The 14,915-nt window shown below is 51.8% G+C and overlaps 4 protein-coding genes across 4 annotated transcripts; 2 read left to right on the top strand and 2 right to left on the bottom strand.

Moving 5' to 3' along the window:
* On the bottom strand, positions 1 to 6,441 carry M431DRAFT_489474 (hypothetical protein; the record flags this gene model as incomplete). The annotated part of the gene is made up of 7 exons (XM_024916683.1): positions 1 to 88; positions 169 to 497; positions 567 to 1,354; positions 1,423 to 2,149; positions 4,725 to 4,966; positions 5,127 to 5,895; positions 6,088 to 6,441. 7 exons carry the CDS (start codon positions 6,439 to 6,441, stop codon positions 1 to 3), a joined length of 3,297 nt encoding a protein of 1,098 aa, XP_024780379.1.
* A 678-nt stretch (positions 6,442 to 7,119) lies between these two features.
* Positions 7,120 to 9,474, top strand: M431DRAFT_193985 (hypothetical protein). Its single transcript, XM_024913233.1, has 3 exons — positions 7,120 to 7,418; positions 7,487 to 9,023; positions 9,105 to 9,474. The coding sequence occupies exons 1-3, from the start codon at positions 7,213 to 7,215 to the stop codon at positions 9,447 to 9,449; spliced, it is 2,088 nt and encodes a 695-aa protein (XP_024780378.1). The 5' UTR covers positions 7,120 to 7,212; the 3' UTR covers positions 9,450 to 9,474.
* Positions 9,475 to 9,936: 462 nt separating this feature from the next.
* Positions 9,937 to 13,204, bottom strand: M431DRAFT_489472 (hypothetical protein; the record flags this gene model as incomplete). Its single annotated transcript, XM_024916682.1, has 9 exons — positions 9,937 to 11,388; positions 11,456 to 11,558; positions 11,615 to 11,938; positions 11,994 to 12,093; positions 12,150 to 12,269; positions 12,324 to 12,347; positions 12,414 to 12,675; positions 12,736 to 12,920; positions 12,991 to 13,204. 9 exons carry the CDS (start codon positions 13,202 to 13,204, stop codon positions 9,937 to 9,939), a joined length of 2,784 nt encoding a protein of 927 aa, XP_024780377.1.
* A 51-nt stretch (positions 13,205 to 13,255) lies between these two features.
* M431DRAFT_193978 (hypothetical protein) lies at positions 13,256 to 13,703 on the top strand. The gene has a single exon (XM_024913232.1). The coding sequence runs from the start codon at positions 13,395 to 13,397 to the stop codon at positions 13,620 to 13,622; it is 228 nt and encodes a 75-aa protein (XP_024780376.1). The 5' UTR covers positions 13,256 to 13,394; the 3' UTR covers positions 13,623 to 13,703.
* The last annotated feature ends 1,212 nt before the right edge of the window (positions 13,704 to 14,915 follow it).

Raw genomic sequence — 14,915 nt, 5'->3', positions numbered from 1 at the left:
CTAGCCTGCAGCATTTCTGGCGGCAGCCTCTCGAGCTGCTTGGTGCCAGTCCGTCTTCAGTAGGTAAGTGTACTCGATCGAGGAGACCCTAATCATCAGAGTTAGTCAAAAAGGGCTTGCCACTTCATCATCACTGCTTTAACAGGGAGTGATTCGATTTGAACATACAGTATTAAGCCCACGCTGACGCCGGCCCATAGACCCTGCAGTTTCCAGCCGAGTCCAAAGGCCAATGAGAGCGAAATGGGCAGCGAGACGACGTAGTATGAGATGAGGTTGACTGGTCCGCCTATGCTCTGTTTGCCGATACCACGGAGCAATCCATGCGCACCGGCGCTCATGCAGTCGAATACCTGCATGACAGCGACAACAGGCAGAATGCTGGCCACGATGGAGATGACTCCCTCATCATCCGTGAAGAGCAGCGGTAAGTGGAATCGAAGACTGCTATAGATGGCAAAGTTGAGGAGTCCGAGTATGCAGTGCGTCACAAAAGTCTAGGATGCATGTTAGTAAAGGCTCGCTTTTGCTTTTTTCCCTGCTTGTTCGTTATAGGAGCGACGTACCACTTTGCCAGTAACTCTGGCCGCGTCGACGAGCCCAGCGCCTATCAGGTTGGCAACGCGAGTAGACGCGGCAATCGACATGGGGAAGGGAATCTGGTATGAGATGGACGCAATCGTCGAAACGACACTCTGGGCGGCAAGATAGTCGGATCCGAAGCGGCTGGCCAATAGCGTCAGGATCTCGAAAGCGAGCCACTCGGCTTCGACCATGATCATGCCGGGAAGCGCCAGCCGGATCATGACCCACCAGTTGGTGAGTGCTCGCTTGCTGAATCCGCCCCAGCACTCGCGGCCGTTGACGAACCGGACATAGCAGAATAGAAGAACAGGAAGTATGTTCTCCGTAATGGCCACGGCAATGGGCGCGCCGACGAAGCCGTACTCGAGCTTCCAGACGAGCAACCAGGTTAGGAAGACGTTGAAGGGAGCGGCGAAGAGGAGAACATATGTGGTTGCCTGGAAGAGGCCCTGCGATTGGGTGAAGCGCTTACCGCACTCAAACAGAATGACGCCGGGGATCGCAAAGATCATGACGCGAAGGTAGAGAGCGGCAAGTCGAGCAGACTCTGGGTCAGGCACCATGCGCTGCAAGATTGGCTCCGCGCCGAAGAGCCACAGGAAGATGACGGGCACGGAGAGGGTCAGCAGGAAGCATGCCATGCGCTGACACTGCAAGCCAACGAGATGCTTGTGGCCAGATCCATAGGCCTGAGCGCAGAGGGTATCCAGACTTGTAGCCAAACCTTGGAAAGGGGCCAAGCAGGAGATGGCTTGCGACATGTTGGCCACTATCAGGTTCAAGCGTTAGTTTCAATCTCTCATGAAATCGCTAGAGATCACTGGTGCGACGACTTACATGATATAGCTCCCAGCTCTATGGTACCAATGCGACCAACAGCAAAGATACCGGCCACGTTGATCGAATATTGGAGAAAAAAGGTCACAATCAGCGGCCCGCAGTATGACAGCACCGTCTTGGCCTCGCGCTGCCATGTCGTGCGAATCCGTCCCGTTGTTATAGCCTCCTCCCACTGCTCATCCACGTCCTCGTCGCCCGCAGAGACGGGCAGCTGTCGATGTGTCCGCGTGCCATAGTCGTGGTCGCTGTCCCGGGAGAGTAGCGGCGCATCCTCTTCGGATTCTTCCTCATACTCCTCGACGGGGACTTTGGTGCTAAAGATCTTTCGGTACATTCGAGCAGGCAACGATTGGCTCTTGTTGGCATGTTTTGGGGGCAGGACGTGGTTGTCCCGCAGAAGGCTGCGCTCGGCATCGCGAGATTGCTTCCGCTCTAGTGGTGTCAAGATGGGCTCGTCCAAGGCGCTTGAGTTGAAAGCAGGCCGAGCTGCTCCGTATGCTACGCCGCTCGGCCGGCGATACATGAAGTGATGGCTATGCTCAACATCAAGCTGGTCGTCGGCAGGGTCGAAATCGTCATCAGTGCACTCTGCAATGTCTTGAGCCAGAACTTGCTCCGCTAGAGGAGATCCGGAACGGAACGAAGACGAAAAGGCTGGGTGGTCATGGCCAGAAGGCCCAGAGTTACCAGCGGCCGCGGGACTCATGGTGATGTAGTGGTCTCTCTCGCGGGGAGAGAGTGAGCTCGAGATATATTTGATCTACTCGCTCAAGTGTTGTGGCTCGAGAGTTGAGAGGGCGCCACCATTAAAACACTTGATATATCGGCTCGGTCTCTGGCTTATAACAGCTTTCTCTTATTTTCTTTCCGACTTCCTTCCTCGATCCGACCAGTGTCGTTGGGTGGCGTATCTGCAGGGAGATCGATCGACAAGGCGTAGATGCGGCGCTCTTTTCAAGAAAAGGGGAGAAATCTTGCTCAGCCTTGTTCAAGGCCTCGTGTTGAACCAAAGAACAAGCCAATTGCTCCCAGGAGTCACACAGAGAAAAGCTCTTCGGCTAACTCTGCCTTCTCAAATCGGCGTGCGCCAGACGGCAGCACGAGACACCGATGGAGAGAAGAGTGACAAGATCGAGGCCTCTGCAAATGGCTTTGGGCGAAGTAGACGGCTGGAGAGTCGGTCGAACAGCAGGAGGGGAGTCGAAGAGGAAGTGGGAAGAGAAAAAGATGAAGATCCAAGATGCGCAAGGAAGTTGCTGCAGCACCAAGTATCAGGTGCTAAGACAATATTAGTCGGACGCAATCCATGAACTAAGCATATTCGGATAGTGTGGTCCTCCGGGACGGCTTCAAATGGCAAGGTATAAAAAACTAGCAGATTTGGAGGTGGCACAAAGAGGATACACAAACACAGTACCTTACGTGGACTCCATCGAACTAAGCTACTCCATACGACCTATCAGGTAGCATCGCCATGATGCTAAAAATTACGAGTTACATGCTCCATCTTCTGCCATTACAGTCTTGACAGTATTCAGGCATCTCATGCTCATCTCCAAATTCCCCCAGTTCAGACTGTTCGGAGTATAAGGTCCCGTGCTAGCTCCGATAGCCCGCCGTGTTTCTGTCCGGGACGTTTGTCCAGCAAGGGAGGCGAATGTCTCTCTTCAATGCTATACTAGGTACTAATACTGGTTGGCAACTGACGGTACCTTCAAGCAAAGATCAACTCATCAATCGTGCAATCTGCGTGCGCAATTCACGCCATATTCCGCAATCCAGCGTGGGCTAGTCAAGTCATGGAAAATCCAAATAAAGACCAGCCCGCACGGCTGAACCGAGGGACAGGCAAGGGAAAATTGAAAATTTGTACAGCGCCAAGGAGGTACCACCGCCGATGGCGCGGCCACCCCCATCATGGCTCTGCATTAGCAGTTCTGGTAATGGATCCCTGTCTCGGCCCGGTTTAGCGGACGTGGTGGCGTGGAAGGCCACCGTTCATCCACTGGAACTAGTTTTTACAGGCGCTGTATCTCACTGCACTTCACTGCTCTCGCTGCTTCTCACTACTCCGTACCGAGTAAAGATTCGAACCAGTCTCTTTTGGCCCCCTCCACCATCTTCATCGCCGTCTTGTCTTGTCTCTCCCACGCTGATGATGCCGTTTTAGGTACGCCGAAGAATGAGGGGAATTCCCGCTGACTGACTGCTAAGAGTCCAAGGCCCGCGCTTCCGCCCTCTCTTTCTCCAACTGGCGCGCCGTGTTAGTCAGTCCTGCTAGACTTGGACCCATATCCATGTGCTCTTCAGCGGTGACCAGATGCCATCGGAGTGCGATCTACGGAGTCCCAAAACAGATAAAGGATGGAGAGCCGGAGAGAGGCGAATCAAGAAACGAGCCAGCTGTTGGGCAGGCCTGCGCCAGAATCCACACGTCACGCTGTCTTGTCTTACAAGGATTGCGTCCGTATATGCAGACATCTACGAGTACTGTAGCAAAAGGCGCGCCTAGCTTGACCTTCTGATATCATAATGGTTGCTCTGTATAATGAATAGCCGTCAGCCCATGTCCACGATGGATTTAGCCAGACGCCCTGCCGGTAGCATCTCCCCGACTATGTATGTACAAACAATAGCCAGCCTCGTGGGAAGCAGGAATCCCTGTCTGCACATCACATCCTTCGCTCAAGCGTCCACACCACCTTGGCGTCTGTGCGGCATCGCCCAACTAAAAATACAACCCCCATCCCAGCGGTTGACAGCAAGTCCTAACCCGACAGCAACGAGGTGTGGCCATTCCGTGCAACAATATTGGCCCCTTTGCCGCCTCACCGGCAAGCCACTGTATTATCGCCGGTGACGCCCATGCTTGTACTTTGATACGCGAGGTAACATCGGAATCCAGCACCCGTCGAGTAACAGAGTGAGTGGTACGGAGTAGAGTGGCCCAGATCGTTCACTGCAAGCAAACAGCCTCTCCGTAGTCGCTGCGCTCACACCGCATCCGCACCTGCGTCGGCCTCCGAATGCCGCTCTGTATATCTGCGACGAGATTTGGTCCCCAGCGGCCAAATGTCAAATCTCTCCCGTCTTGTCAACTAAGCAGTGTCGCTGGGAGTGTACGTCCACATGAAGCCTTTCCAATCAGGCTCGGAGTGGGCCGCAGTTGCAGCCCAAGGGACCTCGCCCTTCCCGTAGGCCTGCAGCGGCATGCTATATGGCATCCGAAGGCCAATGAGAGGCCTTTGTCCTTCTGTGAATGGCGATGCATCCGGGGTATCTGACTGGAACGAGCTCACCATGACCCCGTTTTCACTGAGCAGCCCCGGCCACACCAACACGCCAACCTCCCAGGAAGCGATTCGAACATCCCCGGTGGAATTGGGTGCCTCGCCCCACGCCTGTTTCGACATGTTTGCCGATGTTAGCAGGGCCCAGTCAATCGAATTGTTCTGGTTGAAGCGGGTATAAGTCTTGATGTGCGGGGCCGCACGGTTTCGCCCGCTATCGCCGCTAATAGTAGGCGGCTGTTCAAGAGGCCCTATTATCCAACGCTGTTAGTCCAAAACAGGCTCTCTCTCTTTCTTTTCTCCTGTAAGTCTAGCCCAATACTCCATCATCTCATCATATTAAAAAAACTACAAGGTAATTTATTCGCTAGAAGCGACATCAAGAGGACAAAGATAGAGACGAGTACTTGCCTGCTCCATTTGCACTGTCGTTGGCCCAGTGACGCAGCATTGGATGGAGATAGTGCAGCTGCCTGATATGCTGCGCCGATTTGATCTTGGTGTGAATGGATTGCCCCGAGGCGTATCCATCCAACGAGTTCCGGATCTCGTCTGCCGTGGGGAAGACGACCTTGAAGCTTGGCCTCTTCGTATTCTGGCTCCGGGTTGTGGCTAGCGTGTCAAACAACGTCTTTTGCAGCCAATCATCCTTGGCACCAAGAGTCGCAATAGAAGATATTTGAACCACGATTTGGGACTCTCCGGGCTCAACAGGCACGCCTTGTAAACATTTCTTCAACGCAGTCCAACCCCAGGTCGGGCTACTTGGATCATACAAGCTGTGTCTGCCCGGAACACTGGCTATCAGGGTTGCCCGTATGCTGGAGAAGTCGAAATTGAGGAGACGATCTACGAGCTGTTTGCAAGTAACCCTATGGGAGTCATATTGCATTAAGTAGGTCAATAGATCCGCCTTGAACTTCGCCCCACTGCCGATGGAAAATTGCTCTGCTTGCTGGAGCCCGGTATCCAGCTCCGGCATCCATGGGAGCTTTGGAGATCTCCAGACAGCGTTGGTCATGTTGGTCCAGTCTTTTGGAATCATGTTTGCTGTGTGGATGACGATTTGTGCGGTGTTGTCAGAGCGAAATAGTATCATCATCTTGGAGTGATGCGTCCCAAACATTTCAGGCATGGGCGCGCAATGCAGATGCACGTTGGGGTGTTGCAATGCGTGCTCCTAAATCAAAGTGAAGATGCGAGGCGACATCAGTCTCAGTTCAACTATGCATTCAGAATGGTAGAGTTCATTGAATTGTAAACAGGCAATGGGAAATAATAAGAATAAGTATCGAAAGAAAAGACAAGATGTAAAACTGCCAAGTGTATCTCTACATCCAGGGGAGCGTATCGTCAAGCAACGGCCACATACCGAAAGAACAACACGATTCAAATCATTTCTCTTCCAGAATCCGTGGACCACGTGTAATTGAACCGAGTCTCTGATGCGCTGATCAAAAGCATCCATCACGAAGGGGATGTCGTGAAGAAAGTTGAACTGCCAGCACTCGGTGATGGAGGGGTCACCCAGGATATCCTCCAGAGTCACGGTATCCTTATTCGATTCTTCCGGGACATCTCGAATTCTGATGAGCTGCCATGGCGACTTTTGTACAACCTGACGAAACCTTTTTCGAGGAGGACTAATGGGCCGTGAGAGAGATGCCAAAGCTCCGAATTCACTGCCCTCGTCAAAACTGCGCTGACGCTTGCGCGAGGAGTCCATGATCCTAGGGTAAGGCTGCCAAAACCGACATTGACTTGTTAGAGCTTTGTTTCCTTGGTGGCAGAGTGAAACGATGGAATTAATTGGGCTAGGGCGAAGATGCTGATGATGCATGAAAATGAGAGGGAAGAGAGCCCTGCAGAGGAAAAGAGGGAGAAAAAGGGCCGTTCTATGCTACTGCTGTGGTTGCAGTTTCAAATGCATCTCTCCTTCACTTTTGCCGTACCTTGATAGGTGAACATGTCGCATGTACCAGGCAACAACCGTGCACCTGCAACCGGCCAAAGGCCAATCAGCAGACGCCGTCAAGCCACAGCGCCTCAGTGTGGCGCTAATTTCTTGCAAACGCAACCACTTCGTTTCATGCTCCGTATTTCCAATCTCCCTTTATCTGCTCCTCCAGTATTGCTACTGGTCAGTAGTACCTAGTATATCGAACAACTATCTGGTACTATATCGTCTACGTCGAGGCCCTGCACTTGAGCCTTCACCTGGTCCTCGTCGCTGAACCACGAGCTCTCCAGGCACCGCTTGGGCTGCTCTGTCGCCACCAGCTCTGACAGACAGCATCCAGTCCCGCGCATGGATCAGCTCTGAACCCCGTCTCAGCACCCATTGCGATACTCTTCGCAATCTGGCTTTTTTGCTCGTGGAGCTGTCCAACATTACGTCGCAGTTTTGATTCATTGATTCTCAGCCTGTCCCTGCTCTCTTCCCGCCTACATTCACCCTCCCCCAGCACCTTCAAGGTCGCTCAGAAGTCAGCCTACCATGCGGCTGACAACCTTTTCTCTACTTTCTGGCCTTGCTGCCTTTGGGCTATTTGGCTCTTCGGCAGCTGCAGATGATAAAGACTCGACCGGCCCCGCGAACACATACTTCGACTCTGTTGCGGTGCCTCCGTTAATAGATCTGACGCCAGACAACTGGGAGAAGGAGGTAGGCAAAAGCAAATGGCTTCTTGTCAAGCATTACAGGTACAGTGGCCCTTCACCTACTCATATCATTATCGCTGAGTTGAAGCTGACATATTACCTGTAATTAGTCCGTACTGCCACCACTGCATTCATTACGCCCCGACCTTTCAGACAACATACGAATTCTACTATACGTCCAAGACTGAGGGAGCTGGCGATGCGACCTTTACCGATTTGTACGATTTCAGATTTGGTGTAGTCAATTGCATCGCCTACAGCGATCTTTGCGTTGAGAATGGCGTCAAGTTGTACCCTACCACGACTCTATTTGAAGATGGCAAAGAGGTTAGAAGCGTGACGGGTGGTCAAAACATGACCTTCCTCTCTGGCCTGATTGAGGAAGCCTTGGAGAAGACAAAGCCCGGATCTCGGCCCAAGACTCTCGCATTGCCTGAGCCAGGCGATAAAGAACGTCCAAAGTCTGAGCCAAAACGAGAGGAAGATGAAGAGGCAGCACCCAAAAGCGAAGCCAACGGGAAGCTCGAGGCAGCGCCCAAGAACGAGGCTGATGAGAAGAAGCTGGAGAAGAAGCCCAAGAAGCCTGTTGCTACACCAAACGAAGATGGAAAGTCAGTGGCACTGACAGCCGAAAATTTCCAGCGCCTAGTGACATTCACTTCGGATCCCTGGTTTATCAAGTTCTACGCACCTTGGTGTCCCCACTGCCAAGACATGGCCCCTACCTGGGAGCAGGTAGCCAAGACCATGAAGGGCAAGCTCAACATTGGAGAAGTCAATTGTGACAAGGAGTCGCGATTGTGTAAAGATGTCGGTGCTCGGGCATTCCCCACCATTCTCTTCTTCAAGGGTGGCGAGCGCTCCGAGTATGAAGGCCTCCGAGGACTGGGCGACTTCATCCAGTATGCCGAAAAGGCTGTCGATCTCGCCAGCGGCGTTCCCGACGTGGACCTGGCATCATTCAAAGTCATCGAGCAGAAGGAGGATGTCATTTTTGTCTACTTTTATGATCACGCCACAACCTCAGAAGACTTCAAGGCTCTTGAGAGACTTCCCCTCAGCCTCATCGGACATGCTAAGCTCGTCAAGACCAAGGATCCCGCCATGTACGATCGCTTCAAGATTACTACTTGGCCGAGGTTTATGGTCTCGAGAGAGGGCCGTCCCACTTACTTCCCTCCTCTCACCCCTAACGCAATGAGAGATACTAATCAAGTTTTGGACTGGATGAGATCGGTCTGGCTCCCCCTGGTCCCTGAATTGTTGGTAACAAACGCGCGCCAGATCATGGACAACAAGGTTGTTGTGCTGGGTGTCTTGAACCGAGACGACCAGGAATCTTTCCAGGGTGCGCTCCGAGAGATGAAGAGCGCAGCAAACGAGTGGATGGACAGACAGATTCAAGAATTTCAGTTGGAGAGGAAGAAGCTGCGAGATGCGAAGCAGATGAGGATTGAAGAAGCCGAGGACCGGGACGACCAGCGGGCTTTGCGTGCCGCCAAGGCTATTCATGTCGATATGACCAATTCTGGACGGAGGGAAGTGGCATTTGCATGGGTCGACGGTGTCTCTTGGCAGCGCTGGATCCGGACCACCTATGGTATTGACGTCAAGGATGGAGAAAGAGTCATTATCAACGACCAAGATGTAAGCCCCAAACCCTCCTTTTGATTGCAAAGGCTCTCCTTATGTTGAGAAAACCGATAACTAACCAATACACGCGAGCAGAACCGAAAGTACTGGGACACTACCGTGACCGGCAACTACATTCTCGTCAGCCGCACGTCCATCTTGGAGACTCTCGACAAGGTCGTCTATACCCCCCAGGCCCTCAAGCCCAAGCTCACCATCTCCTCCTTTGAGAAGATCTTCTTCGACATCCGCCAGTCCTTCACTGAGCACCCTTACCTGTCCTTTGGCTGCATCGTTAGCATTGCATTTGGAGTCTTCTCCTGGCTGCGTGGCCGAAACCGCCGTGGCCGCGGTCACTTCCGTCTCGAGGATTCCATCAGCATCAGGGACTTTAAGGACGGATTCCTTGGTGGTTCTAACGGCAACACCAAGGCCGATTAAGCGTACATCTATATATGGCAAAGCACGGCGATATCCGAATCTATCTTTTTCTATTTGGAGTTAATGGGAGGTGGGGGTAATATGGGTTTGGCAAAAGGGTCAAATGGAGAGGGCACACGAGGGCTTTTGATGAACCTTGACGAGGGGGGTTGGTGGTCAACTTGGCATTCAAAAGGAAGCTTGCAATCAAGCCTCTTCATCATGCATTGACTCATGGCTCTGGCGGGTTGAAGACTGCGGTGATGAGAGTTATATACCAACACCCGTCATAGCTCTAGTGGACGTGGGCAGGCAGGCTTCCTATCCCTTTCCCTCTGTGTGTATGTCTGGTGGTTATGGCAGTGTGCTTACAATCTCTTGTCTGCTATACGTATCAATTTTTAACTAGTGGCTTTTGTTTAAATTTTGTCGTTACTACCTTACGTTAATAATGTAAATGGCCCGTCAAATATTCATGCAGCTATCAGATCCTCTCATATAACCAAGCCTATGTGTACAATTCATCTGTGAGGCCATTCAGCGTCAGACCCTCCTCGGCAATATCCTCAACGTCGATGAGGAACTGAAGAGGCATGTTGACGAGGTTGCCACGAATGCGGCCCAGCCAGTCCTTCAACTCCTCCACGCCACCGGGGAACTCCTCGGGAACGACGTGGCCGTAAGGAACTTTGCCCTCCTCACCGTCCTTGGGCTTCTTGTCGTCTCCCTTGGCGGTAGGGATGATGAAGTGCTTTGAGAAGAACTCGTCGTAGTCGTCCCAGGTGCGCACGCGGTCGTCAGGAACGGGGTGGAACGCCCGGCTGAATACCTTCGTGTTTGTGTGTGCAACGTCTTCCCATAGATTCAAAAAGTCAGGGCTCAGGGGGTCTTCTACGAGCCTGTCGGCAGACGAGCCCCAGTCGTAGTCGTTGGGTGCGTCGGTCACCGGCAGCCAGTTTTGGGTTGGCTGGTCCCATCGCTGATCGGGGAGCAAGCCAAGGTGCTTGCGGAAGATTTGCCTTCGCAGAGAGGCGGCGAATTCACTGGCCGAGTACTGCTCGCCATTCATGTAAGAGTCAAGAGTAGTTGGGCCCTCGATCACCACTGCAATCTCAGAGTCGTGAGTTCCCAGCTGGGAGCGATCGTTCAAATTGGCGGAGCCGCAGATGACGAGGCGGTCGTCGGCAATGAGGAGCTTTGTATGGATATATAGCTGCTCGCTCACGAAGGCGTTGAACTCGTCTCCGGGGGCACCGTTCCATGGGATCTCGGAAATCTTGGGGCCGTTCTTCATATAGGCGGCACTCACTGTATCCCGAGTGTCATCTGGGACGGATTGGGCTTGGCGTTGATATCTATCGTAGTTGGAAGAATCCTCATCGCGTCGACTGTAGCGGTCTTCATCGCCTCGGTCGTAGCGATCCTGATCATAGCGGTCCTCATCACCTCGGCTGTAGCGGTCCCGGTCATAGCGGTCTTCATCACCCCGGCCGTAGCGGTCATCTCGGCCGTAGCGGTCTCGCTCATAACGCTCCTCATCGTCTCGGCTGTATCGTTCTTCATTGACGTAGTCATCGTGATATCTTCGCGCATCCTCATACGAGACGCCAGAGCGAGATTCTGCCTGCCGCAGAGTGCTGGATGTGTTGATGCGATCGTAGTTTCGAAGGTTGTAGAAGCCAATGTACTCCCTAGGGTTCTCGATACCGGCGGCGACAAGCTTCTGAATAATGCTGTGTCCACCCCTGCTGATGGAGTTATACTGGAATTCCATGATGGCTCGTGTTCCGAGGGCGTCCTTGGACTTCAAGTCTCCGGCGAAAGCCGGGACGGCGGGCATCACTACCCACACCTTGAACTGCTGACCTTCTTCATATGCTCGAACGATACGGTCAACTATGGCGGCTCCAATCTTGTTGGATACGGGGCGCTGTTCGTCGCTGGTGGCCGTGATGAAAAACTTGATGGAACCGTCAGCACGTGTTTTACGCTTAGCTGTCCTTCTGAATGCCTGGAGTTTAACGTACTTGGTTTTCTATGTAGACAAAGTGCCTGGCATTCGTTATAGCACTGACATAAGCATTTGCGATCGAGTGCTCTGTGGCATGGCCAGACGACCACTTGGTGCAGCTAGAATGAAGTTTAGTGAGGTTGGACTTTGCAGTTCTCAGATTATTTCGCCATACCTTCGTGTAAGCTGAATGCGAGCACCTCCCCTGCCACTGCGTCGGTCGTAGCTGCGTTCGTCATCGTATTCTTCAGAACGATGGGAACGATGAGAATGATGAGATCGATGACCTTCTGACAAACCAAGATTTCCCATTTCATCAGCAAGAGATTCGGTGAAGCGACTAAGCATGCCGCCGCCACCCCTTCGCTCTTCGTATTCTTGCTCTTCGGATCCCTCTTGTACATATCCCCGCTGCGATGGACCATAATTTCCAGGCATGCTGAGTCTTACGTACTTTCCGGGATCTTTTTCGTTATACTTGGCGTCATACATGAAGTTCCTTGTCTATGTTAGCTGGGCGAGGCTTAATGAAATTTGAGAACTGTCTCTCGTACCATCTATCAACAAAGTGAGAAACAAGATCAGACACGATGGGGCCGTTCATAGACAAAGCAACATCGGACCAGCCCATTCTTGAGCTCTTGGTTCGATCCACTATGCATTCTATCAGTATTCTAAGACTTTGGCTCTAGAAGTGAGGTGAATCTTACGCTGATTCTGATCCCAGTTTCCAACATCAGCAAAGTCGAAAATTCGGGCGTTATTGTAGTCTTGGCCGGGGAAGATGATGTTGTCGACATTTCCAGGGTGAGCATCTGCAATTGGATGGGCTGCACATCTGTGTTAGTCGGACTCTTTGACCAAGTTACAGTATAAATACTCACAATTAGTATCCCATCGTCCGAAACCTAGTTAAATCAGTTAGCCACTAAATAATCTTCAAAGCGAGGACCCGAGTCGGACGGAAGTCATACACAGATCAAGGCCACCCATGAAAACCAGATTACGGTCGACAACAAGGAGCTTTTCATGATGAGCCCAGTAGAGAACAACATCGTCTGCTGCACCGTAGATTGCCTTGAGAGTGTCCTTAGACATGGTTGCCAAATTAAAGTTTGTCAAATTCTTGAATGAGTTGCCAATTTCTGAAGCAATGTCGTATCCTGCGGGAGCGTGATCAGGATGACGGAAGACGCTAATGTTGGGGTGTAGCTTCTCAAGGGCATGCTTTGTGTGCTGTACGTATCGTCAATGAGCTATCATAGTCCTTTTCACATGATGCTGTGAAGGACATACCGCAGAGTCAAGAGTGAGAGCTGCCTCGACTTCTTTGTACACAATGACATGGACCTTGACTCCACGCTCGGCGGCAGCCTTAAGCATAGCGTCAAGGCGATACTGCTCGTTGCGAGAAGGAGGGCGACGTAGGTAGAGCTCAGGGCTCAACCACCAGTCGAGGATATATATGCTCTCCTGCGCCCCTGTGTAGAGAGGTGTTAATAAGGATTGCATTCGAATGAGACACCTCTACAGAAGCAGCAAGAAACTTACTTTGAAGGGCCTCGGACACGGCCCAAAAGTAGGAGCAGCCATCGACGAACCACTTGATGTTGCCGGATGAAGGAGCTGCAAAGGACTGGAATCTGTTGGCAGTGTGTTCCTCAGGGTGAAGCTCATCGCACTGATAGCCCGAGTGCGAATGAGAGTGCCTTTCCTCCTCTTGTCCACCTCCAAAGAAGGCTTCGACCTTGCCAAAGAGACCCATGATGCGGCTTTATGGACGGCCAGCCGTATAATGTGTTGCGGGCAGCACTAGAGTAAAGAAAGAATGGCTAGAGGATGTAAAAAGAGCTACAGGGCAGGCTGAAATCACGAGTGGCAGCTGAGAGAGTTGAGAGTTGAGAGTTTATGCTGGACAAAGGGGTCGATGAGGGGTGGCTTTGGAGCTGTCAGAAATGCCATGTCGCGTGTTTGCCGGAGGACTGCATGGCACGGCATCCATCGTATCACAGCCGCCGACAGCCATAGCTTGGCCCCGTTCTTTGTGGCCTCAGTGGATCGAAGCCATTATGCACGCAAGCACAGCCACTGGCCGTCAGTTTGTGCTTTGTCCGAATGGAGACGGGACGCCAGTTGATCAGTTCTGCTGCCAGCACAGTGAAGAGTGTCTCTTGGTGAGCTGATTGGCCGGCAGCTTGGAGGGGAGCATCCAAGTCTTCTCGATAGAGCCATAAATTTCGAGTTGGAGGGGTCCCTGTCCTTTCAAGATGCTGGGATTGCGGAGTGAGTGTGAATATGAAAACCCCCACTAACGATTGAAGCTGAGCTGGAGCTCCGAGTCAGATATGCGGGGTCCGGACAATGGAGCGAACCCCCTGGTCGATTGTCGTCACCGGCTTCAATGTTTCAACGACAGCAGCCGGGGTCACCCTGGAGCGACATTAATCACAGCGACCAGTATGAATATGAGCACGGATATGACGGACCTTTTGCTGCGCACCACTCTTTCAAACAGAAGAGTAAGTAATACAGAGTGGCCTAACAGCTCCGAACGCTGGCGGCACAAGGGACAAACTGTCCAACCCAAAGAATCTCTGCTAGACGTTGCTTAGCTTTTGTGATGCAGCAAAGCTTGTTGGATTTCAATTTACCTGAAATAGCATTGACATCGACGTCGATTGCTTCGTATTTGTGATTTGGTTAACTGCATTTTGAAGTGTTAGAAGGAAATGTAGCTGCAGAAACTAAAGTTGGGCCATCTACCATCTACTATCTTATCTCTGGGTGCTTTCCTCGACCTTCCTCTACTATCGCTACTTTCTTCCACCATCTCAACTTCCAACTACCAGGTAGTAGGTACTTAGCTGATTAGTCGTCATCACATGAACAATCTTCAGCCATCTACATACTTCACCGCCTACATAAATCCATGATGCCGGCACAAGTGAATAAGTGAATAAAGGCCAAAGATTCTAGTTCCTTGGAGTAATAAATAACGACTCCGCTGCAGACAGCTCTATTCCTCTATCTCAGGTACTCAATCAAGGCCAAGTACGGCTATCCGGTATGGTCCTTGATATTTTGATCACATGAAAACGCCTGCGAAATGCAGTAGCCAGAGACTACAGCGTTGGCCACATGATAACTCACACAGCAAGGATTGCAACTCACATCAAGGCAAACTCAATCAAATGCAACGAACTTGGACACCGCGTGGGAATCCATGTCCTACATCGTTAATGGGGTACGGTGCCTAACGGATAAACGGTGTACAATGGGGTGGACATAAAGGCACCCCTAAACTTTGTAGACCGTGTGGTGAGTCGTTGTTTTCTGGGGCCCTAGAATCTTCTGTCTCTTGACGGGTATCTGTAGTGATAACGCAGACACCCGGCTAACTTCAGTGAATGAATTGTAGAAGCAGGCACCCGCTGGAGTGAACTGATAGAGCTGGAACTATATAGCCACAGCTCAGA

The sequence above is a fragment of the Trichoderma harzianum genome, assembly GCF_003025095.1.
Source record: "Trichoderma harzianum CBS 226.95 unplaced genomic scaffold M431scaffold_1, whole genome shotgun sequence".
NCBI lineage: Eukaryota > Fungi > Ascomycota > Sordariomycetes > Hypocreales > Hypocreaceae > Trichoderma > Trichoderma harzianum.
The sequence above is the reverse complement of the archived record's forward strand: the minus strand, read 5'-3'. Positions and strand labels throughout refer to the sequence as shown.